The 24,870-nt window shown below is 36.4% G+C and overlaps 4 protein-coding genes across 7 annotated transcripts; 1 reads left to right on the top strand and 3 right to left on the bottom strand.

Annotated features, from left to right (window-relative positions):
* Positions 1–359: 359 nt before the first annotated feature.
* Positions 360–8,688, bottom strand: LOC140778398 (serine/threonine-protein kinase GRIK1-like). Of its 2 annotated transcripts, XM_073123086.1 has the most exons (13): positions 8,518–8,688; positions 8,031–8,304; positions 7,464–7,799; positions 6,431–6,505; positions 6,316–6,360; positions 5,905–5,979; positions 3,442–3,529; positions 3,167–3,291; positions 1,871–1,966; positions 1,337–1,403; positions 1,114–1,229; positions 942–1,020; positions 360–831 (listed from the first exon to the last, which is right to left on the bottom strand). In XM_073123086.1, exons 3-13 carry the CDS (start codon positions 7,788–7,790, stop codon positions 716–718), a joined length of 1,209 nt encoding a protein of 402 aa, XP_072979187.1. In that variant the 5' UTR covers positions 7,791–7,799; positions 8,031–8,304; positions 8,518–8,688; the 3' UTR covers positions 360–715. The 2 variants fall into 2 exon arrangements, with proteins under 2 accessions (XP_072979187.1, XP_072979186.1); XM_073123085.1 differs by having other exon boundaries at positions 8,031–8,688.
* Positions 8,689–9,271: 583 nt separating this feature from the next.
* On the top strand, positions 9,272–14,476 carry LOC140779948 (rhomboid-like protein 19). Its single transcript, XM_073125296.1, has 8 exons — positions 9,272–9,422; positions 10,369–10,490; positions 11,481–11,541; positions 12,329–12,495; positions 12,825–12,939; positions 13,039–13,241; positions 13,329–13,466; positions 14,016–14,476. Exons 1-8 carry the CDS (start codon positions 9,387–9,389, stop codon positions 14,113–14,115), a joined length of 942 nt encoding a protein of 313 aa, XP_072981397.1. The 5' UTR covers positions 9,272–9,386; the 3' UTR covers positions 14,116–14,476.
* A 185-nt stretch (positions 14,477–14,661) lies between these two features.
* Positions 14,662–20,108, bottom strand: LOC140778376 (pyruvate kinase 1, cytosolic-like). Its single transcript, XM_073123054.1, has 16 exons — positions 19,811–20,108; positions 19,651–19,747; positions 19,447–19,544; positions 19,178–19,333; positions 18,753–18,830; positions 18,299–18,430; positions 17,669–17,749; positions 17,418–17,489; positions 17,240–17,329; positions 16,695–16,839; positions 16,512–16,600; positions 15,888–15,983; positions 15,695–15,762; positions 15,503–15,602; positions 15,322–15,381; positions 14,662–15,048 (listed from the first exon to the last, which is right to left on the bottom strand). Exons 1-16 carry the CDS (start codon positions 19,877–19,879, stop codon positions 14,896–14,898), a joined length of 1,584 nt encoding a protein of 527 aa, XP_072979155.1. The 5' UTR covers positions 19,880–20,108; the 3' UTR covers positions 14,662–14,895.
* A 1,173-nt stretch (positions 20,109–21,281) lies between these two features.
* Positions 21,282–24,817, bottom strand: LOC140779514 (histone deacetylase HDT2-like). 3 transcript variants are annotated; one of them, XM_073124599.1, is made up of 10 exons: positions 24,673–24,813; positions 23,834–23,904; positions 23,531–23,751; positions 23,408–23,433; positions 23,264–23,311; positions 22,861–23,042; positions 22,149–22,241; positions 21,970–22,066; positions 21,701–21,839; positions 21,282–21,620 (listed from the first exon to the last, which is right to left on the bottom strand). In XM_073124599.1, the coding sequence occupies exons 1-10, from the start codon at positions 24,683–24,685 to the stop codon at positions 21,557–21,559; spliced, it is 954 nt and encodes a 317-aa protein (XP_072980700.1). In that variant the 5' UTR covers positions 24,686–24,813; the 3' UTR covers positions 21,282–21,556. The 3 variants fall into 3 exon arrangements, with proteins under 3 accessions (XP_072980700.1, XP_072980702.1, XP_072980703.1); XM_073124601.1 differs by having other exon boundaries at positions 23,408–23,424; positions 24,673–24,812; XM_073124602.1 differs by lacking the exon at positions 21,282–21,620 and having other exon boundaries at positions 21,705–21,844; positions 21,974–22,066; positions 24,673–24,817.
* Between the last annotated feature and the right edge of the window lie 53 nt (positions 24,818–24,870).

Raw genomic sequence — 24,870 nt, 5'->3', positions numbered from 1 at the left:
TGCGATAAGTTATTATTTAATTACTACATTAATATTGAGACTTGAGAGACCCGTACTGAAATAAGCAAATTAAATGGATATCTTTCAATTTTAAATTATAGGTAGGCCTAATCGGTTTAATTCCAGCTCCCAAATTATGCAGTATAGATACTAAGAAAACCCCAACACTGCAGCTAATGAATTCAGATAGGCATTCTCTACTCAATCGGAAAGGCATCATCGCATTGAAGGTTAGCATCTGGGTCCACATCGGATCCAAATGTTAAAGCCATTAGATCTGGATGCTGACATTGGACCCAAAAAGAAAAGAGAACTAAAGAAGTATAATCATTCCAGTTAAAGTTGAATATAACCTGATATCTGCAAATACCGAGAGACTATCACAGATATTATATTATTTTATTCCTTTAATTGAACAAGCTCAATTTTGCTAAAATGCTCACAACCTAGTCAGCCGAAAATGTACATAACCAGCTTCTCTCAAGCAACTTTTAATTTGAAAAATTATAATTAAAGATAATACCAAAAAATGATACTAAAACAAGAATTGCACCGTTTTTTCCAAAAACAAAAGGAAAGAAAAAAGAAGAAGAGAGGAAGTAAACAGGCATTGCACCACTCTATCAATCATCTATATCTGCATATCTTCAGCTCACTTCATTAAATTCTCCATCAAACTTCTTTAGCAACCAACCATCTTACTAGTCTGGTGTAATCATTCATGCAAAGAGTTGCGCCTGCACCGGCACACGTATTCAGGTATTGGTCCCTCCTCTCCTATCACCCAAGGATGCTTAGCCACAGCTTGCAAAGTTATGCGGTTTTGGGGATCTATCAGCAAGCACGACAATAGAAAAGTAGAACAAACGGTTTGGTAAAATGGAAACAGTTTCAAATAATAGACGGCAAGTTATAATTCAGAATTGCTAGACTTTACTTACCTTTGCAGAGAAGCCCTTCCAGCAAGTCCTTCAATTGGGGAGTGACGTCATCCGGTATGAGCAAAGGTTTTTTTACAATCTACCAGAAAGATTCGTAAAATGTTAAGCATACACAAGTTTAAATATGCAAATATGTAGGAATTCTTAAGAAATACCACTAAATAGACAACACCTTATCATAAGTATCGTGCAGAGTATCTCCAAGAAATGGATATTGACCCAAAACCATACAATGTAAAGTAACTCCTAGAGCCCAAGTATCAGCAGCTCTACCATGGTAGGTCAAACCTGCAAGAAGATACATAGATAAATTGTTGAAAGCATCGCTTAGTCAGTGGGTATTAATGATCCCCAGCAAGCAAATAAGCCCCACGACCAAAGACCTGATGACTCACCTAAACAGCATTCCGGAGCAGTGAAAACAGGAGTCCCTGGAGATCTCCTTAGTACATCATTATCATCCTGCAGATGCAAATGAAGTCAGGTGGGTGCGGTGCACCAGCAAATTGAGAACTTATTGCATGTACTCTAGAAATTAGAAACTGCCATACTCAAATGGAGTACAATAGGATTTAAAGTTATATGGGATAAGTATATATTAGACTCAAAATTAGATGGGAAAGAAAAAGAAACCATGGCAGAGAAATACGAAGAATCATAACAAAAAAAAGATTGCTCTATCAGCTAGTTATGGAATTTTCAAAATTTTTGTTTGAGAGAAAATACATGGGAGACAGATATGCTCTTGAATTTACACTGATGCCTAGATTTTGAGACACCAAATTAAAAAATCTGAAACCTTCCCATTTTATTTGAGGGAGAAAATCCTTAGGGTAAAAGTATTTACTACATAACACAGTGGTAGAAACACGTGTTCATTTACTTAGAATACTGTTTTCAAAGAATAGAGTGCAGAATATCAAAATTACCTCAAACACCTGGCTGACACTGAAATCCCCTATTTTCACCATACCGCTGCTTGTTACCAATAGGTTATCGGGCTTAATATCCCCGTGAATAATATTCTGTAGGGAAGAAAAACAAAAACAAAAAATATAATAAAATCATGGAATGCAAAAGAAAGAACCTTAAGGAGGAATAAGTTACTTTTCTCAATGACGTCATTGACCACTAACAGACATGAACAACACTCTTTAATGAATATGGAGCAGCTAGAAATAGTACCCTTCCGAATAATTCAAGGTTTATCAGTATTGCAGTCAATTTTTTCAGCAGACCATATATTTTACATAGATTCAGGGAAGAGAAACCCATAGATTCAGGAAATGGTTACAAATAAATCAAAGCACTGTTTGGTGTTTTGACTTGCGACCTTGACTAGCTTGGACAGGGTTGGAACTTATCCAACTGCTTCTAACACTTCTAGAGGTAAACATCCAGAAATTCTAGATTCAAGTCTAGGAAGCACTGATAATTACACTCTCGTAATATGTGTTCCATGCACCATGCCAGATACCTCATTAAAAAAAAGAAATAAATAGATAAAAAAGAAAAAATAAATCAGAGAGGTGGATTTCAAGGACTATTAAATTATGATTTACAGTCTGATGAGAATTTATAAGAGAATTTGCTTGGATAAATTTGGTTCCTAAAAATGTGCCATCAGCATCCTTGATTCTTTATGCCTATGATTTTTTATTCTTTTTTTTTAAAGTTGTTCTTTGGCAATGATGTGTCATCTACAAAGTGTACACATTGTTCTGCATTAAAAAATAGCCCATTCATGCAGTTATAAGGTGATCTTGATTAGAAAAATGCTACGCCTAAAAACTATGAAGCATCGACACAGATATATGATAAAAGTGTGATAAAATAGAGATAAATCAACATGTCAAACTTGAAGAACAAAGATATGATACGTTGTATAATATACACATGCTTATTTATGCTTATATACATAAAGTGATATGGTTGTACAATAAAATGGAACATAGATCTAAGTGAATGACAGAAGATATCACATGGTGAAAAAGTTGATATCAACTTATGATATACTCGACAACTATAAAGAAATTCAAATATACAAGTTGATGCATCATGTGCATCAGCAATCTTAGTTCAAGTATTTGACATAATTCCAGATGTAAAAAGATGAGAACTTGCAACACTAATATAAATTGAAACTATAACTTCCCTCCAAGCTAAATAATGACATAAAGCAACACATGTAATAAAGAGATAATATTTCTTTATTAATATCTCACATGGGAATGGAGATACATGAGCCCAGCAACTATGTCCCGGAGGTATCTTCTAGAAGTGTTTTCTCCTAAACCACCAGTTGGACCAGAGCCTTCACAAACCCATTTGCCTTCCACATATTCTAGAACTGCCAAAAAAATAAAAAATAAAAGAATATATCCACTTGCAGCATCTTATAAAGAAAAATTGGATAATAAACTAGCTGGTGAATTAAAAAAAAAAGAATCCTGCCACCAGTAGGCTGAAAATCTGCAGTAAAGAATAAGTATGTACATACCCATATAGAAGTTATCTGCGCTCGGATCATCAATCACTTCAACGAGGTTAACTATATTAGGATGATCCAACATTTTCATGATGGATACCTGTGAAAAGATAAATAAATGGATATAAACTTTCGCAAATCACAACTATCTGATAATTGTCACACAATATAACTTTTGGAGAAAGGATACAGGAGTGGCTACCATAAAGGAAGGATGCAACTAAGTAGAGCAGCAACTCATAAGAGAATATCCTCAGCTATGAAAATTAATTACTTTATCTATTTATTCAGCAGAGAAAGTTCTGCTTCTAATATTTTGTTAGAGTAAGCATAACTGATGTTAAATGAAACTCCATTTTAACCGATTTGCCATTCCTCATCAAACAATTGTGCCATTCCTGATGCCTTTACAAAGCCCCAAAATCTTTTAAATCAAGTATATCTGGTATTTAACTGTAGCTCAGTACTGGCGGCTTGAAAGAAATTCATCGCTGCCGCATATGCTGTTTCTTGTATCTGATATAAGGATACCAGCCAAACAGAAGTCCTTGTCTCTGACACTTCCTTTTTCTTACAACTTTTTTTAAGATTTGACAATCGGCAAAAGACACCATTGTGATAAATGAACTACTAACAATGCAGGTATTTGAGTTGGTCGAGAGCATGACATAAGTCTACCCATTTACAGGAGAAGATTTTAGAGATCAGGTGTAGAAAATCAACCATTTACAAGTAATGTATGCCTCTCATAATTTGTCAAAGATACTAAAAACCTAGGGCCAGTTCTATCCATTACAGATATGCTCATAGTTCAGATCCAGCATATTCACTTTTATGGTGAAAATCACGTCTCCTTTTATTAGCTTATTCTAGCTAACATAAAGCTACCTTGACTCAGCATCCTAAACATTGCTTGTAGACAAGGATGGATGGATTGACCTGTATGAGTCCAATTAGCTATTGTCATGATCCTAAGGTCTAAACCCCTGTATTGTCAGTATTGAAATGAGTTGAGCTGTCTCAAAGTGTATCAATTAAAGATAGGCCAGAAAACTGGTTTACACTATCAGCTCTTCTTGTCTCATGGGTACGCATGGTTTCGACTAAAATAGAGAAAAAGGTTGCTTCTTGCAAAAAGGAGAATAGCATCACACATCCAACTGTGAACATGAACAATCCATTCCCTCTCATCCAACTTTTTTCTGCCTCATAGTTCTTCAATTTTTCTACATAGCTCTTGAGAATATCAAGATTTGAGTCACTACAGCATCATTCATGAAAAGATCCACAAAGAGCGAGCTAGATCAGTGAACCTATAGCACCGTTCAAATGAGGACCACTATCATTCATGTGAGGATCCACATATATATATATATATATATATATATTAAAGTGTCATGTTTGTCGGTTCTCCAACTCACTAGATGGAAATTTGTTTTTAGCATAAATAAACAGATTGTGCAATCTATCCACAAGTTAATCACTGCTTTAACCGCAGGAGCTCGCATTATTCAACCTATAGATCATTTTTAACAAATCGAAAAACTTAAAAGAAAAAAAAGACAAAAAAGCATAATGAAGAACACTTTTTGTTACATTATATAATGTGCATGTATTGCAGGGAACGAGTGCCCCTTGATTGAGACAATCACAAATGCTGGTATCATGCCAATAAGGAACCTATGCAACATGTATCGTTGAACTAACTCATGATATATACTAAGATGGAATTATCAAATTCCTTTATGTAGCTTATTACACCCCAAATACTATTGAAGTATTTGAGCATCAACTAACATATGAATAAAATTATAAAATGATTTCTACATGCCCTGCAGTCTTATTAAACTTATTAAAATGATTTCTACATGGTATTCCTAGAAAGCTCCTTGAGCCTTTTTGTTGACATACTTTGTACAGAGTGAAGAACAAAGTCCTTCCAAGGCACCATAATGGAACAATAAACTGACATATTTCAATTGCTTGTACTGCCCAAAACTTTGATTAAACTCATTTAATGGAATTTTCACTGGTAGGTTTGCTTATCCTTCCTTCTTCTGAGTATCTTCCAGGAAGGCCTTTTAATCTCGGTCCAAGGCTAGAAATTGGAACACAAATACGCTTGTTCCTATCCTTCAACCTAAGATGAATGCTTCTCACTTTAATAGCTCATATTGATAGTTCTACTATTTATGCCACATTTAAATTACGTGCAAGTAAAAAAGAATAACCTACTTCTTGCAAAGGTAACTCCTAATCTAACATTAAACTTTCAAGATGACATTATAACCTTGCCAAGCAAGACTGGGATAGTAAGCAGTCTATGAAACCTATGTCAAGTAAAGCATCTCTTTGGTTAAGCACTTGTTTGATCAAAGAGTTATCAAGGACTTAAAATTCTTAACCTTTTGAAGAACCAAAGACAAGAAAAGGTAGTATATGTAAGCCATATATAAAAAGCCAAAATGTACTGACCTCACGAAGAACATCAGTCATGGCAGTTTCAGAAGGGCCCACTCGCAACTTCAATAAATATGGTTTATGGAAAACCTGTATGCATTAGCTACAATTACTTCAGCCAAAAGTAAAAAGAAATTCATAACGTTGTCAGGATATTGAATAGAGAAATCAGAGTTATTCTAACACCTATAATTGCTAATATTAAAGAAATCAGAGTTAGCATGTGTCGAACCAAAGCAATTATTTTTAACAATGACCGAACCTGATAAATCTAACAATTACAAAATATGAACACAAGAAGATTGCCTATAAAAGAGTCATATGACCACAATAACACAATGTATCAACAATGTCAAAACTTCAACAAGAATATGTTTACTGTCATCAAGAATAGGTTGAGAAGGCAATGAAAAGCAGTAACGTCACCTTTATTGCATATTGCTTTCCGTCTTTAACACTTTGATACAAGACCTATTCAAAGGAAAGAAGGATTAATTCATTTATTTCGACTTCAGTATCTAATCTCAGCAGTAGTACTTACCACTTTACCATAGCTACCAGATCCAATCTTATACAGGCGAACATATTCGTTAATCATCTTGTTTCCATTTTCATCCTGAAGCACGTCAATGATAGAAGTTATATGATCACTAAACATGACATACATGTAAAACAAACACACAATAGTTTCCTTTTTAATCTGTTAGATAAAACTTAGATAAAAAGATACCTCTTCCGTGAAAGTAATAACTCTTAATGCATTCAATCAAATAATGCAACAAACTACAAATAACAGGAAGTGTGCCAAGGGGATCTTTAAAGAAATTGGTAAACAGTCCATATTTCTAAAAGAAAGAAATGGAACCTTGAAGGCTTGAACACCCAAAGCTGCTCATGTTTTAAATATAAATCATCCCCAACAGGCCACTAATACAAACATACCAAATGTTGACAGAAACCAAGCTCATCTGAACATCACCCTTCGATTACAGGCAAAACTGCTGATTCAGTCATGAAAATTTATAATGCGCAAAGATTTAAGGTGCTAAGATATAGGAACTAGGAAGTACATCATAAATGTTCCTTCTTATCTCAAAGCTACTCTAAAAGCTACGCATAATTTGTTAGCAAGTTATAAATCCTAAGCAGTGACAAGGAGAAGCATCGACTATATCGGATTCAATTCCAACATAATCATCAGAGTATTAGTTAAGAACCCCTAAGCGTCTGCGCCATCATGACTAAGCCTACAAGTCATAAAGACATTACATAGTTTTACATATACAGCATGTTGCTAGATATGTATAGAGTTATTTATCTATGAAAATTGAAAAGTCAACCTACAATAACAATAAAGATCAATGCTGTTGATTATCCTCATTGGAAAAAATAATGCATCATGGCACAATGACAAATGCCACAGAGAGATATAGAAGATTTTCTCATTTACATGAGAGAGGCAGGACCTTGTACGAATCAATGGACCATTCATACTGTATAGATAGATCAACAATTTCTACGATAGCCATATAAAAACATAGTAACAATCACAAAAAAGAAAACTATTGGAGTACCTCAGAGACAGTGCGTTTCTGAGTTTCCTTAACTGGGACTTCCCTACATATTAAGCCATTTTGAGCTCTAGCCAAGAGGATCTCTTCAGAACGCTTAACAGACCGTCGGGAACCATTATCATTCTCATGCGGCAAGCTTGGATTGTCTCCACCGTAGAAGCTGCTGTCAGCATCCTCCGTGCCTTCAGGCAGTAGGAAGTCTCGAGAGAAGGGGGCACTAGGGTCTCCAAATGAGACTAGGGATCTTCGGGGCTTCCTAAAAAACCCAAAGCAACCACAGCAGCCCATGTCCGTCAGGTCCGACATGGAAAACAAATCCCCACACATGCAGACCCTCTGAAATCACAGAAGGCATGAGCATTAAGAAGAAACCCCTTGAGAAATACCAAGATTTTCCATTGTCGAAAGGCTTCACATCAGATGAAAGATTCCTTCTTTAAACCCCATTCTTTGAGAAGGGGCTAAAAATTGTTCCAGCTAAAAAGATTCCACCTCTAATCCCTTTTGCTCAATAATTGGTGGAATAGAACAATCGAACATAATCAAGGCATCAAATCAGACAATTACCTCGGCGCGGGAAAGAAGGCAGCAGCGGAAGGACGGCTGGGTGCTATAATCCCAGGAAGAGGAATAGGGGATGCCACTCGGAAAGCGGGAGGAAGGATGTGATGATAAGATTAACGCCTCGGCTATCCAACTCCACCATCTCAAGAAGAAGTTCCCCTCCTCTGTCCCCTGTCCTCTCTCCTCTCCTCTCCTCTCCCCTCCCCTCCCCTCCTCTCGCAGATTTCTTCGTCTCCTTTCCCGACCTCAAACCCTTACAACGCCAAACAACATCCACCTATATCAAGACGCATACCTCGTGAGAGGAGGTAAAAACCCCAAAATTGCTTGATGTATTCGTGCGAGAAGCAAAGAATTGAGAATCAAATATAGACGAGGAGGAGGAGAAGCAGGAGGGGGAGGAGAAATTGGAAGCTTAATCGATTAATTAGGGAGGATTCAGAAGGGAAAGGAGCAAACAAAGGAAAGGAGTTGGAGGAGAAAAGGTAACCCTAGATCTCGAATACGGGGATTCCGTCGAACGCGCGAAAAGCGAGCGAGCCTGACAGACGGACAGCGGACCGAGGGAGGATCGGTTTGTCCAACGAGGCAGGAATTTAACAACCCTACTATAGCATAGCGTATCTTGTCCTCCAGTATCAATTACATGGAGTCCATTACAACTCTCTCTCTCTCTCTCTCTCTCTCTCTCTCTCTCTCTTTAAAAAATAGTCCATTATGATAGATATAACCTTTTTAATTAGATTATTGAAGTGTTCTTTAATATTTGCCACTCAAAACTTTTCAAATATTATAGTTATATTTATATTCGTCAAAATATTTCTGGCAGGTTAAATACCAGCCATAATTAAAAATTAATTGAGCTTACAATATTAATGAGGCTCTATTGTAGCTTTATTATTTTTTAAATATTTAATATATATATATATATATATATATATATATATATATATATATATATATATATATCATAAATCATATCATTCTTCAACCTATATCGAGTATAATATTGTGTAGATGATTTGGGAACTTGTAGAGTAATTTAAGATTATTTATTCGAGATCACAAGATTCACAACCAACGTGACAGCTATGATAGTTGACTATTTGGTCAAGGCTTTTGAAATATACGGGCTGGATTTGAGCCTTAAATTTTAGCCCAGATAAAGATGAAGCCTATGTAGCCCAAAATTTAGGCCCGGGCCGACCCATCCCCTGGATAAATCTCAGACTATCCATCCCAATTCCCGATAAGTTAGAGGGAGGAGAATAAAAAACTTAAATTGGAGCACACCTCATTGGAAATTATTCAGTTCATCCGACATCGTCGGCGAGGAGGAGTGTGGTAGGGAGCCAAGCAATGCACGGCGGCAGCAGCAGCCATCTCCCAGCATCCGTGAGTTGGATCGAATCGTTCTTGTTGATCTCTTCTTCTATCTCTTGTCTCATCATCTGGATCTCAGATCTTTGATCTTTCTTTTTCTTATTCATTCGTTCCGAATCCTCGTAAAATGGATGAGTGTTTCGCTGGGGAGCATGGGAGATTATTGCGGTGGCGGCGTTTGTTCTAACTCTGGGCAAGATCGAAGTGTGGTTTTGGAGTACCCTAGTATGGAACTATGGGTTCAGATCTAACGCGCCAAATGGTGGGGAGGAAAAACAATAGAAATTTGAGATTATAGTAGATGTCATAAAGAACGAAGGAAAAAAGAAAGATGGATTAGAAAGATGGTAGGATTGCATAAGCACCGAGTTAATACAAATGCATGTACATGTGAAGCACAAACACTGAGTTGGCTTCGAGATTGCAAACTCTCGAGTTTCAATTTGGCATGCTTGTAATTTTTCACAGTATCATCAGCTTTGTTTTGGAAGTTGCTTTCTGTCAACTTGTGAAGTTCTTGCAAAGAATCTGCAAGGAAATGTGGATCTTGGACTTGAGTTACTTTAGCGAGGTATATGTTGATGAGGTTAGGAAGGATGGGTCCCATGATAGGTGCTTAAGCCTCGAGTTATTTGAATGTTAATTATAATTTGATCAATTAGATTATGAGGCAGAGCCCCTGTAGCATAATATTTTTTATTTATTTATGTTGTGTGTGTGTATGTGGAAGTCTTAAGCACTTCCCTATCTTTCATCTTGCACTGCCTATTATTTGCCCGTCAGTGTTAGTGACTTTCAATAAGAATAGAAATTCAACTATAAATGCTTGTTCCATGTTCCATTCATTCTGTTTTTCTGATAACTAATCTTGTGAGCCTGCACTTAATCTTGGATACTTGTGAAGTGCTTGTTGCTCATCAAATCTTCTACTCATAATGTTCACATTATTTCATTGCAGGGAAGTACTTTTTTTGGATTTACCAGACTATGTAAAGGCCTTGCGGTCATACTTCTTGGTGGATATGTTTTACTGCAAATCTTCCCTTGGGCTTCCAGTTATCTTGCACTTATTCCGGCAAAGTTCAGTTTACTTCTTAAAACATGACTAAAATGCACCTTTTATAACTACTTTATGCTTCTGTTACCACTAATGAGTGTCTCTTCATCTGTTAGTGCATCCATAGATACTCTGTTGTGTTTAGCTACAGACCATAACAAATAATTTCAACTTACAAGGGTTGAACAGTAGGTTCCAGTTTGACTGTTTCAGCAAATCATTAGATTCGAGTTTCTACTAAGTGGAAAAACTTATGAAACAGATAAAATGAGAGAAAAAATAAATAAAATTAAACATATAACAGAGTATAGAGTACCATTTTGAAGTTCATTATGCTTTTTCTGGCCTTTAGGTGTTGTTGTTTTCATTTTTGAAACATCAGCTCTCTAAAGAAGTCACATTGTAAACTGATACTTCGAGGATCCCTTTAGATGCTTTTGAGAGTTCAAATGTAAGTCAAATTGAAAATTTTCCGTTAAATCATAAACTTCTATTTGTAGTATAAGTAGTCCCTAGATGTTATCCTATTGGGCATGTTCTTTGAATTTGTAGGAAACCCATATTACGCTTTCATATTAGGCTTTAAATCAGATTTCTCTTCTTTGATTTTGATAGTATTAACTAACAGTATTGTTATAAATTGCTATTTTTGCTGGTGACTAAGAGATGGGTATATACTCACAATTAAAATAAAATACAAGCACAAACAAGTAGATTCAATAAAAACATTCAACAATGTATCCATAGCATCATTCTCACTTTCCAAGCTTTGCTGCATCGTGTCAGACCTAGTCAAAATACTGTTAAACATCAACTACCTCAATTTTGTGTATTGACATTAGAAAATAACATGATAATATAATTTATGTAAGACCTAATTTTATCTATGCAAGATCTAATTTTATTCTCTTCTGTAATAAGAGCAACTCCTAGTATTTTAAGTGCAAATACATATTTCTATCTGAGTTGTCATCATCAAAATCTTATCTTCTTTTGTTATGCTTATGTTGTAGAACTATCCCATTTGCATGGAACCTGATCACTGCTGGTTACATCGAGCAATCTCTTCCTGGGGTATGTTTTTGTTTGTTCCTGCTTCTACTTTAAGATATCTTCTGTCTTCTGATTCTTTTATCATCTACTTATCTACGTTTCATGAAAAATTTCATTACATGAACAAATGGGTAACCATATCAACTTGGTATTAATCCTGTATGCTAATATTAACTTCTCTTCATAATGCTCTTGTTCTAAAGACGCAAGAAATCAATCTTCTACAGTTCTACTTTCTGGAGGTTCTATCATAATTTGTGAATTAAAGTATATTGTAACTTGTGAGTTATGACTGCATTTGAGATAATCTCTCTAGTTTGATTTCAGTATACATGGATTAATTGGAGCTGTGTAAGAAAAGAGTCTCTTAGTATAAGAGGCTCTAGTTGATGTGGGGTATAGCAGCTTACATTTATTCAATCAGTAAGGATTGCTGTGCCAATAAGCCATTGCAAGGTGGCACAAAATCTTACTAAGATCAACTTTTAACGTTGCCATGTGGTGGTTTGCAACACAAGAGCAACATTGCCATCATGTTAACCTGCAGGTTAATTTATGACCTTATCCCCCATTACTGGAGAGGTTGCTTCCGTCACTTGGACCCAGATCACCATAGTGCAAGGTGCTACGTCTTACTATCATAGAAGATTGGTATGATAAACAACAAGAAGAAACTGAACCATTTGTGCAATTTAAAATGAATCTGTCTTATTCCTTCAGATTATCTTGGGAGAAACTTGATTGATTAGTATGTTCTTTTAATGTTATGTACTCGAATGCTACAAATTATCAAGTATTTATGATGCAGGTTGCAATCAGCACAATTGGCCTTCTTTTCTTTGGGAAATTGTTGGAGCCATTGTGGGGTTCGAAGGAGTTTCTGAAGTTCATATTTTTCGTGAACTTTTCAACTTCGATCAGTGTTTTTGCCACTGCTATTTCATTATATTACATCACAAGACGAGAAAGCTACCTGTAAGTATATAGTGTGCATGAAGAATCTTCTTTTTATTTTTTGTTCCAACTTCTTTAGGATGCATACTTGTCACATTTTGTATTTCTTAATGTTTGTAGAACCTCATCATGCTTTGTGCTATGGCATCTTTAGATTTTTGGTAATTCTTCTAGAGGCTACTTGTTGTAGTTGACCATTTATATGGTTATGGAAATGAATCCATACTGTTGATAGGAAGTACCAGAGCTGTGATCTGAACTTTTTATCTTTTCTGGTTCTCATTTTTCATCCTAGGCTATCGCTTGTATGCACATTCAGCATTTGACATCCTGTTAATCTTACTTTACAGTTATACACCTCTTTCCGGTTTCCATGGGGTTCTTTCAGGATTCCTGGTTGGCATTAAGCAAATTATACCAGATCAAGACTTCAGATTATTTTTCCTGCTAAAGATCAGAGCGAAGGTAACCTTCCTATGTATGATCTCTTGACTTAAGTGCCAAATAGTTTTATCAAAAGTACGACTGAAACATAACTACATTCTTTTCTATGATAATTCCCAGTGGCTGCCTTCTCTTGTCATATTGTTCTCAGTGGCCATAAGCTTCTTTGTAACAGAAGCTATGCCTTACCTTCCGACAATATTATTTGGCATTTACATGAGTTGGATTTACCTTCGGTACTTCCAAAGCAAGCCAGAAACGAGCCTTAAGGGAGACCCAAGTGATGAGTTTTCCTTCTCCAGCTTCTTCCCAGAGTTTTTGCGGTAGAGTTCTGTGCCTTTAGTATTGCTTAATAAATATTCTAAGAGATGACATTAATTAAGGCTGCTTGTTTTTGTACTATATTGTAGGCCAATTCTAGATCCTATTGCTTCAGTATTTGATAGGCTTCTTTGTGGAAGATCTGAAACTTCAGGTGACTCCAGAGGCTACACGTTAGGTGGATCACCCCTTCCTGGTTCAGATCCCATTGAGGCATCCAGAAGAAGGTATATTCTTGGTTGTAAACACTAGATTCACTTTCACTAGTATAACTCTTCCTTGCTGGTAAGAGAGGGTATTGCTAAAAGATGAACAATTTCCTATGGAGATAGGTTTTCTGTTTTTTTTTCCTGTAGAAACTTGGTGATTCAATTTTTTATGAGCTTTCAAATGGTTAGTAGGCAGTGGCATATGGATTAAGTAAATGTATTCACTATTTCCTGATTGATCATATTTGTTTTTGGCTACTCTATTTGGTTCCTTCACTAACTGTTTAGTAACTTTAGTTGGCATCCAGTTAAAGGAAGCTTGTATAGGATGTATTGTTTGGTGAGAAGAGTTGCTTTGGCATCAATATAGACTTTAAAATTGCATCACATAAGATGGGACAACTTTGACACATGTCTATAAATAGTCTCAATCAGAAACAATGTAACCAACCAGGGCGAACAAAGAAACACACACACATGCATAGATAATGGTGACTTGGTAATTTATCCAAATATTACTTTACTACTTATCCTAGAATATAAATTGCCTTTTTAACCTTGCTGCAGGGAAAGGGGAGCAAGGGCATTGGAACAAAGATTAGCAGCTGAAAAATTACCTACTACTACAAGCCCAGAAGGAAATGAAGATGCCACTGAGAATGTCTGAAAGCAATTTTGCTTGGAAATTATGTTTGCCTTTTCAAACAAATCAGATTGTGTTTTTGGAGTACTCACTTTGTGGCGAGTTCCAATATCCCTGAGGATGTCTCAGAAATTTTCCTCAATTCTGTCTGGAAGAATAACTTTTCAAGTACATTTTTCAAAGATATGCCGAAATTTCTGTAAGACGTTGTTGATGCCGTTACAGTTACTAAGTACGAGCATTTGCTCTATCAGTCTAAAAGCTAATCATGCTAACTCTTTCTTGGGGGTCATTACAAAATTGTATCATGTGATGCACATTCTTGTTTTTCGAGTATCTTGTGTTGTACTTCAGTAAATGATAGAAATGATGCCAATCTTGTGTCTTTTCTTGTGTCTCTCCAGCACTTCTTGAACTTTTATCTTTTGATTAACTTGTAGTTGTATACCATATGATAAAGATTCCTGCCAACAATCAAATAGTTGTGCTACTATGGGTTTGTTGCTATTGTCGTACGTTTCAAAGCGAGCCATTTGTTCTCTCTCTAAGTAGCAGCATCACGAAAATGAATAGAATAAATCATCATTGTTCTTATTTGCCTGGTACAAAAAAAATGAATTTCCACTCTTCTCTCTACACATTATTCACTGCAGCGATTGCTGCAGTGAAATATCTAATGAAACAGTAAGCACACTTGTAATACATATAATCTTCAATTTTATTGTTGGACATAATAAATAAATCAGTTCACTGCAGTCTATCACGATGATTTTTAATGGAAAGAGATTTCGCAAAATTTTCCATCTAATCCACTAGCTCAACAATTTTAACAACCGAAGCGTCGCCTACTTTTTGGCACACAACGACGCGGTCATGTTCCTTTAGTATTCCGGTTGCCTTGCCATAATCAAGGGTAACTCTCAAAACTGACTCATTGTTACCACCTGTAGACTCAGCCTGCCAAATCATCAAATGAGTGTATTAGGAGAAAAACATCTATTGACAGAGTCATTCTGAATATGGAACAGTAACCCTCTCAGTTACAAACTAAGCAAATTCTGGGTAAGTTGATTAAACAACAATTTTAAAACTAGAAGAAAGAAATGGAACATCGAGAGAAACATGTATCAAAATAAAACTAAAGCAGAGCATTCTGGATAGGATTGTTCATCTAAAACTCATTAGATCATAGAGTCAAAAAGGGTTTAAAGAATGATAATGTCCACTTACAGGATGACGAGGATCAGCGAGCATTGGGAAAAGGCCTCTGACAATGAGTGACTGCCTGGCCTGCATTTCATGAAAAAAATATTGTCCTCAAGTGGATACACATGCAAAAAATGGAACTTCAAACACAATACAGGAAGACCAAAATAGTAGCCTAACTTATACAGGTTGAAAGTTCACTTACTTCAAAAGCACCACTGAAAGTCCACCGAATTTGGTTTGATTTCACTTGGGGAATGACAACAGATAAAACAGGCATTGTAGGACGGTACTTTGCGATTAACCTACACCATGTAAGAGATATTTTTAGAACTTAGGTATATAGTATGCACTATAATATGGGAAGAATCATTTCAGTCTGATCTATATGCAGTACCTTGCAGCTCTTCCAGACGAAGTAAAGCAAATTATGAGAGATGCGTTAACTTTGATTGCAGCACGTACCTAGACAAGGAGCATCAACGGGATGGAAAAGATGAATATATGGATTAGATACAGCTAAAATGGTGGATCAAAAATGAAAGCTTATGAGTATGAACTATTAAAAAGGGAACTGGATAGAGACGCACAGCAGAGGAAGCAATAGATTCCAGGTGTGACATTGGTTCTCCAACATACTTCACTGTATTTTTGAAGTAAGTGTTCTGATTGAAAACCTTCTCTGCCTGTAAAAGTAATTTTGAAATGCCTGTCAAGTAAAATATTATAGAAGACCAGCAACATGCACTATGACTTGAGAAACTAACATGATATTTACAGAAGTCAGATTTCCTCTAAGTTGACAAGTAATAGATGGTAAAGAAGGCATTTCGACTACTGATATCAAGATTACAATTTAAGTTGGCTTTTTCCCAGATAATTTAATTAGATCTATGATATATAAAGAACTATGTGGATTTTAAGAAACTGAGGTTTCCCAATAACTGCGACAGAATAAATTACTGAAAAAGAGAATATTTTGTGATTGAGGACTACATATTCCTTATATTCTATTTGGGAAGCCAACAACACACAGGAAATAGTCATAAAATCAAGTATAACATGATAAATTTTTCCTTAACCTAAGAAAAAAGTTTATTTTATATCTGTAGTTTTATTGCATAGATGCATTGTTGACGCTAAGAAGAACATCTTGGCGTCTCAAGCAAGTAGTTTGAAGTTCCGAGAACAGGTCTCTGGATAAGTGAAAGTACCTCTGCACAAATTTTGCCCACAATTGAAATAGTTTCAACTGGGTACAATCCTCGGAGTGTTTCAGCACCTAGAAATACCGCATCACTTCCTAAAATATCATATGGAGTACATCAATGAAAAATTAGTTATAAGTACTTCCAGTAGAAAGAATGAGATTTGACAAAGGGATAGACAAACAGTACCATCAAGTACTGCATTGGCAACATCAGTTGCCTCCGCACGAGTTGGTCTCAGGTTGTCAGTCATACTATCGACGACACGAGTAACTACTGCAGGCTTCCCAGCCATGTTACACTTGTAGATAGAAGCCTTTTGAAACAAGAAGACCTGTCAAATGCAAGAGATTATGTGAAGACATTCATATCAATCAGAATATGACAACAAGGAAGAATATACTTTCATAAACTGAGATATTTTTTAATTGAATTACATAACATTTTGTATTGCAATAAGATTGAAAGTCCTTCCAAAAACTCATATGAGAAAGTCATTTGGTATGATTGCAAATTCTTCAATTTCAATCTCTCATTGGTCAGATAAATTTTGCCTTTAACAATGCTTCAAATGTTGTATAGACATTTCTCCAGATCAACTCAACTATCTTAATTATCTACTTCGCCAATGGAAAAGCAGCAAAAGATAATATTTGGATGACAATGTCCAGAAATAACTTCCTCTCTTTTGGAATACCATTTTTATCTGTCAATTTTGTTGAAGGTTTCCTCACCTTTTCAGGAGGGAGATCAATTCCCAGATTACCCCGTGAAAGAATAATTCCATCTGCTTCTTGTAAAATCTCATCAAAATGAGTCATACCCTGCAACACATTCAAAAAATGTTATAACATTAAATCATGGAAGTTAGTTCTTGCGACAATATCTTCTCATTTTTCCTTTCTAACTTACCTCTATGTTCTCAATTTTAGCAAAAATCTGAGTCTGCCGAAGATTACGAAAATTTGCCAGAAATTCACGTGCCTGCATTCAACAATGAGATTCACAATGTTAATATAAAATTAATAATAGAAAAAAATTCTCTTGCACTAGCTCAACAAAGTCTTAACAAACTATCATGTAGATAACTGACCCCCACGAAAAGCAGATAAAGCAACACAAAGACAAAATGCATGTAGAAAACAAAATTGAATTAGCCTTACATGTCGTACATCCTCTGCATGCCTTGTGTAGGATAATGAGAGGAAATCAATATTATTACGATCACCCCACTTACTAATAACCTGAAATAAGAAATGAGTGTTCAAGGGAATAGTAAGTATGATGATTATTCGATATGACAGTCTGAAACCATAATCTGCAAAGAAATCAGTATTTGCAGCAAAGAATAGCTAATGTGAATTTGATAGTCCTTCAAAGAGATATTTAGCAAGATCATCAAGAACATTAGTGGTAGAAAACCATAAAATTTGGAATTCAACATTGCAATGTAATTTACCGAAATCCAATGCAAAAAATAAGACAATGAATGAACAACTAATCCTTGCATAGTTACTTTTGAGTTTTGAAGACAATAAAGCACTATTCAATTGAAGCAAGTTTCATAGGCTAAATTATTAGGTTTATAGACAGATTATTAGGCTTTGACGAAAATGAATGAACAACTAATCTGTATATTCCCTACAAATTATTAGGTTTGTATACAAATTTTCACCTATTAAAATAACAAATAAAGTGAAGTGTTTCATAGGATTTAAATAACAAAGGACAAACAAGGATTTGAATATTCCAAATGCCAATGATAAAATCAACTTCAAGAATATAATAGTTACATCTTTGTCCTTGTCAGAAAGTGTAGGCAAATCAACATGCATTCGAGAAATATGTAGAGTGAAGAGTGAGCCAGCCAAAGTAGCAGAATTGTTTATCCTACAAACAACGTCTTCCCCATTAATGGCAGTGACCTGCAGCAAAGAGGTGAAGTGATCAATAAGGAGGCCATGTCATGGCAATATGACGATGATGTTTATGAAGGACATGAAAACTCCTATGGAAGGATTTGGATTACAACTTCAGAATATTCCAAGCTCTGATTTAGCTCGTATGAGATAGAAATGAAACAACTAAAAGTAAATCTGGTTGAAGACAATTAGATTCAACAGCTATTGCCTACTAAACAAGCCAAACTTATCCGCATGCAGTCTTGCACAGTCAACCTAGAGAACTATTAAGAAGCTATTAAAGGCTTAAGGTTCTGATTATAATTAGATCTATCAATGATCTTACCTCCAGCCAAACTGAAGTAGTTTCACTTCCGGTGAAGAGATACTGACCAATGAATATAGTGTCTCCAGGATTCACAGACTGCAAGGTACAAATTAGATGAATATGATAAGATAAATAGAACAACTGAGCCGTAAGTAATATAAAAATGTACGACAAAATTGTGAACATCATACTTACAACTTTACCATTTATAGAGGGAATGGTAACAATCTAGAAATTACTGAGTTTTATAATTTATACATTGCTTAATTTACAGAAAAATTTTCTCACCATTTTTGTCTCCTCAGTTTACATTTTTTTTATTTCCGGAAAAAAAAGGAGTATTCAATGTCTATAAAAGCATTAGATTTTCTTTAACAATTTAAACAAAATATTGTAGTCTAGCTTCATATATGTATGTGTGTTAGAAGGTTGAGATGGCTTGCCTTGGACAGCCCACCAAAGTTTACAGGTAGCAGCGCAGGAGAGGCTTCCTTGTCTTGGTCCGGAGTGAGGACGACAGATGCATTATTCTCAAGTGAGATTGCACGTTCGCTTTTATTAACAATCTGCAGCTCTGGGCCTACCGTGTCTAACATGAGCTGCAAGAAAGAGATGAAACATACATAAGAACGAGCATGCAAAGGGGTTCAATTTAATGAACAATTGGAGATAAGGAGGCAAATAGTTTCTTGGCGGTAATCGATCAACTTACAGCGCAGAGCTTCTTGGTGCTCTTCACTGCCAACCTCAAGTTGTCAACAGTCTGTTGGTGGTAATCGATGTCTCCCCACGAGAAGTCCAAGCATGCCACTGCCACAAGAACATCAAGCTGCATTCTTAGGATCAATTCATCAAGCAGAAGCTAGACACACACAAAAAAGCTCAAGTTTTTTCAAGTTTAAAGATCTAATCGTACCAGACATTCCAGCCCTGAGGCAAGCGGAGAGCACATCGACGCTTCGGGACTGCGGGCCGAGGGTGGCGATGATCTTGGTCATGGCCGGGAAGAACCTCTGCATGCGTAATTGGTAAGAAACCCGACGGCTTAGTCTAAACAGAGCACACGTGTTACCTACCGGCTTGGAATGCTCGAGGATGGAAGCCATCCTGATGGGCTCGTCGAACTGCACGTGATTCGAATGCATCTTCTCCTTCGATCAATTGGTCGCTGCTCCGCTTTGTTGCGTTGCCGAAGGCGGGGAGAGAGAGAGAGAGAGAGAGAGAGAGAGAGAGATCAATGCCCCGTCGTGTACTCTTCTGGTGGTGAGATGGTGGTATATTTAAAGCGAAGTCGTAAGCAAAGAGAGAATTTGATCTCTTTTTCCCTTTCATGAGATTCTACTCAAGTAGCTCTTAACTCTATGTGCGCGTCACGAAGTACATGAACGTGCCAAACCCATTTCCCCAGAAACCAGAGGAGTAATAGTGGGCGGTTTGTCCCCATCCCCCCCCTGTTTTTAGCTTGTTTTTATTTTCTTTTTTTTTCCTGTAAAAAGGAAAATGCGTGCCCGACTCGTAGACGTCCACGTATAAAATTAGTTTAGTTTAATTTTTTAGCGTCGAAGAGTCCCGAAGCTGAGAGATAGATAATGAGTCATTCTTTCTTTTAGTACGAAACACTTGAAATTAATCGAGCTTTAACCAACATAATAAAACCTCTTAGTATGTGTTTTAAAACAATTACGCCATCAAACTAAATACCACCGGCCGTGATAACGTTGTTCCTACTCTGAGCCACTATATCGTATCATGGAACCAAGCCACCACAGCTATTAATTGGTACTGTAACTACAGTCCTTTCTTACTACTCTTAAAAAAAATTATTAAAAATAGCCTAGATTTTGCTTTTATTCTTTTTATCATTTTAAGTCTGTTATAGAAAAATTACCCAGAAGTAAAATGAGTATTTTAGATAGATTTCTTTTTATCTTAAGGCAAACCTAGAGTTGATAGTTGGGCTCCAATGAGTTACGGGGGCCCACTGGAACGCAAGGAAAACTAAGACGAAGGCAAATAAATGTCATTACTTTTGCAAATTGCCCTACAATATAACATTCACACACTACGTTTCTTTATAGTTGAATATTAGAGACTATTATAATTATATAAAGAAAGAGCAATCTATTATTGAGAGACGAAAAATATCTCAGCCCGATCTTATACAACATTCTCGTCAAAACAGGCCAAATCTAGATTCCAAACTTTGACCATGCCCGTCGTAATTTACCTACAGCCAAATCTGAATACGAATGGAATTTCCATAGATTCCGTCAACAAAAAGAAAAGCATAGAAACTAACGGCTATCAAACTTAATTAAAGGCGAAGGACCAGAACAAAAGAATATGCTCATCCGTATTAGGACCATTCCACTATTAGTACAGAAGACAACCTGTCAGACCACCGCCAGGATAACGAAGAATGAGACAGAGATCCACTATCACAATCACCAGTTTTGTCGATCAACTTTCATGTGAAGATTTCTCCCGATGAAGTACTTGACATCCGGAACACAGATTTCATCAGCCATAAGCATCAACAACGAATAATAGAACCAGAAAAATAAAAATATATAACTTCAGAAATAGAACATCTCAAGACCATCACAAAATCACTTACTAAATGCTAATCAATAGAAAGACCCAATCCTTCTCTAGTTAATAGTGATGAAAGTCAAGTTGCCAGATGGAAAATCGAAAAGACCCAAAAATACCACATGATAATGACACCTTTAATCAGGTAATCATTTCCACAGGCACAACCGTGCAGAACTAACCAACTCTAACATTAGCTACCATCCGTCGGAGAGCTGATGTTCAGACTCTCACTTAGCAGCGCTGTGCTTTGCTTTTGAATGAGCTTGAAGAGCATTTTCACTGTTAAAAGACCTGAAATGAGAGGGGCGCATTAACAATAATACCATGTATATTCCAAAATACAAAGTGGAAATAGAAATGTAGAAACATACTTGGTGCATGACTTGCAGGTAACAGAACCACCAGATTTTGGGGTCTGCTGCTTAGATTTATCATTGTTTGCGGGTGTCTTTCCAGCCTGTTTTGCAGGGTGAGGGGTCGCAGTATGGCCGCCTTTCTTGCCATCACCTCCTGTTAGTACATCCTCATTCAGTATGCTTATGCCGGTGATTTCTACTAAGAGAGCTTAATACAGATTTAACTTTATATGGAACAAAGTAGAAGTTTTCTTTTAGTTAATTTCCACAAAGTTAAAGAGCACCTGTTTTTTGACCTGCAGGAGACACTAGCTTTGCCTTCTTCTCTGGAAGTGGTGTTTTGGAAGCAGAGCCAGCAGGTCTCTTGTTGCCAGCTCCAGCCTATAATAAGAGGAGCACCTCTATCAGAAGATATGCGGGAAAATTTTCATCAGAGAGAAATGATATAAGACTATGGTAACACCTTTTTGGGAGTGGGAGTGGCTTCTTCATCTTCATCATCAGAACTGTCATCTTCATCTTCGTCATCACTATCATCCTCCGCTTCAATCATATCCTGCATGAATGTATTACAAAAATGTTAGGATAACACATCCAGGGATAAAACTGGAATGCCGCTAAAATCACCGACTCAATTTGTAATATGCCCTTCAAGAAGGCCCACTATAAGCATCATCAAAGCAATCTGCATCAACTAGGAATCGACAAGTCCAACTTTGGAAGATGAATATATTATTGGAACCAGATAAACATAAATAGTAAAATGATGTCAGAAATAAAAAAATCTGAAAAAAAAATTACAATAGGGCATAACACACATCTAGATGACCTAGAATATAACAAAATATCGTATACCAACTAGGAATTTCCAGTAAAGAGTACTAAAGACGAGGCATCAAGTTAGTGCCTATCAAGATGGGTCTTATTGCAGACACCAAATAATTTGCAGTGAGTAGAAAACCTGAACAAGTATATCACATACAATCATAAACAAAGATACAAAATATAAGAAAATGAAATGGACCTTCACATTGAAATGTCAAAAGTAAGAAGCCTTGTATTAAGAAGGTAAATCCTCAGGTGAGAGGGATAGTGAAACTGCACTCGTGACACAAGGGAGAGTTTAAGAATGAGGGTTGAAAGAGAAGAACCAAATATTTTGGCCTTTAGCATACCTCATCACCCTCAGATTCATCTTCTCCAGATTCTTCATCATCATCCTCGTCAGATTCTTGTTCATCAGACTTGATTGGTTTGCCTACTTTGGCTTTTGGCTTGGTTGCAGCCATATCTGCATTTGCAGCATTATCCTTAGCTGCTGCAGCCTTTTTCTTTTCATCCTTCTCCCCAGGTTTGCCTAAAAAACATTAAGATAATGAGAAAATAGCCTTCTACCAAGTAATTGTTGATATCAAACTGTAATGTTAACATAAGAGCTGCTAAAAATAACTGAAGTCATGGCATATGTAAGGGACCACAGGCGTGTTGTATTCTGCTAAATTATGTACACGGAAACACTGAATTATGACATTATAGACCTGAAGTTCTTAAAGGCCTACTGGTTTACAAGAGAAATACCATTTGATTTGAGATCTAATGGAATCTCCTCCTCCTCAGAGTCAGTATCTGGTAATAAGAAAGCATTTGAAAGGTATTATGATTGACAATCTAAATGATTAACTAGGAAGCTAAGAGAAGAAAATATTGATAGCAAAACTTTACCTGAAAAATCCGACGGCGTGAAGAAAATAGAAGGGCAGAGTCAAGGAAATCATCTGAGACAAGAAGTTGCAACAATGGTATATATTGATGTAAAATTATTTTAAAAAGGAGAGAAAAGGATATTCATTATCTTCTGCAACTATAGTCTTATAACCACAGAAATGGACACTAGTATTCTTTGAGCTGTGAGATAGTTCAAACTCCTTTTCAAATACTAAATCATATTGGATTTGAGCACATTTCTCCATGGATAAAGTTCCAAGGACTAGCTTTTGATTGTTAAATTTCACAAAAACTGGTACATTCTCATTTCCTTTGTCCTTCTTTGTCTCCCCTAGAGATGCCTACACAGTTAAAAAGAGAACTAGTTTAGAATAAAGATGCACTAGCATGGATATAGATGAATAAGGCGATTAAAAATTGAACCTGTGAAAGATGCAAATATCTGTCCATGCCCGGTTCACATTTGACAGTCTCTCCAGGTTTGACTTCCACACCTGAACAATAAGTGCAGCAGATGAGAGACAATTGATATGCAGCTGTTACTTAGACTGAAGGCTACAAATGATATTAAAAAAAAAAGCCTTGCAATGCTCAATATGCATAAAAACCAAGAGAAATATTTTAAAAAATAAAAAATGAACCTTTAAAAAAAGAGAACAGCTTCTAGTCATTGTTTTCATTTTCATTTCTACAGTACCATAAAGATTACCACCATTAAGTTCAATATCGCCATCTCAATTCTCTCTAAAAGGATGCAGCACAACTAAATGCCTACTGAAGAAGATTCTTCGTACGAGATGAAAACAAAAGGAGAGCAATCTGCAAATTTGTACGATTCCCATATTAGTTATCTTGGTTATCCTACCTAGTGGCATAACAGCAAGTTGCTCCTCTTTGTCTTATCCGTTCTGGTGATGCAAAGATTTCTAATTAAACTTATCCTACATGATGAAACTAGATACATACGTCAACATACCATATCCACTGATGAGATGATACCATCAAGGAGTAGGAAACCGAGTAGAAAAAATAACTTCTTTAAACCACCATCAAGGTGTGAAAGCAATCACGCAATCATATGCTAGACTAACATTAAGCAGGAAAAACTTAATGCTTGACACACACGCTAGATGCTTTGGTTCATGGATCACTCGAAAACAGCGAAAAAAACGAAACACCTAAAAATGATAAGTAAATCACCAAAACGACCACGAAGTGAACAGAGAAGAAGGAAACACGAAGTAGTGGAGGGCAACGTTTACCCCAAAACTCCATGGCGAACGAGGAGAAGAGGAGGCTGGAATCACTGAGAAGGGGCGGCTGGGAGAGAGGAGACGAAGAGAGCTTGAGAGGGTTTAGGGTTGAGGCTTTGGAGTCCCTTTTAAAGACATTCGAAACCCTTCGTCCCTTTCCATAATGAGCGCCGAGAGATACTTAATGGGCTAAAATCTGATCCGTTA

The sequence above is a fragment of the Typha angustifolia genome, chromosome 15 (genome assembly GCF_048772165.1).
Source record: "Typha angustifolia cultivar Huaian chromosome 15, ASM4877216v1, whole genome shotgun sequence".
Classification (NCBI taxonomy): Eukaryota; Viridiplantae; Streptophyta; class Magnoliopsida; order Poales; family Typhaceae; genus Typha; species Typha angustifolia.
The sequence above is the reverse complement of the archived record's forward strand: the minus strand, read 5'-3'. Positions and strand labels throughout refer to the sequence as shown.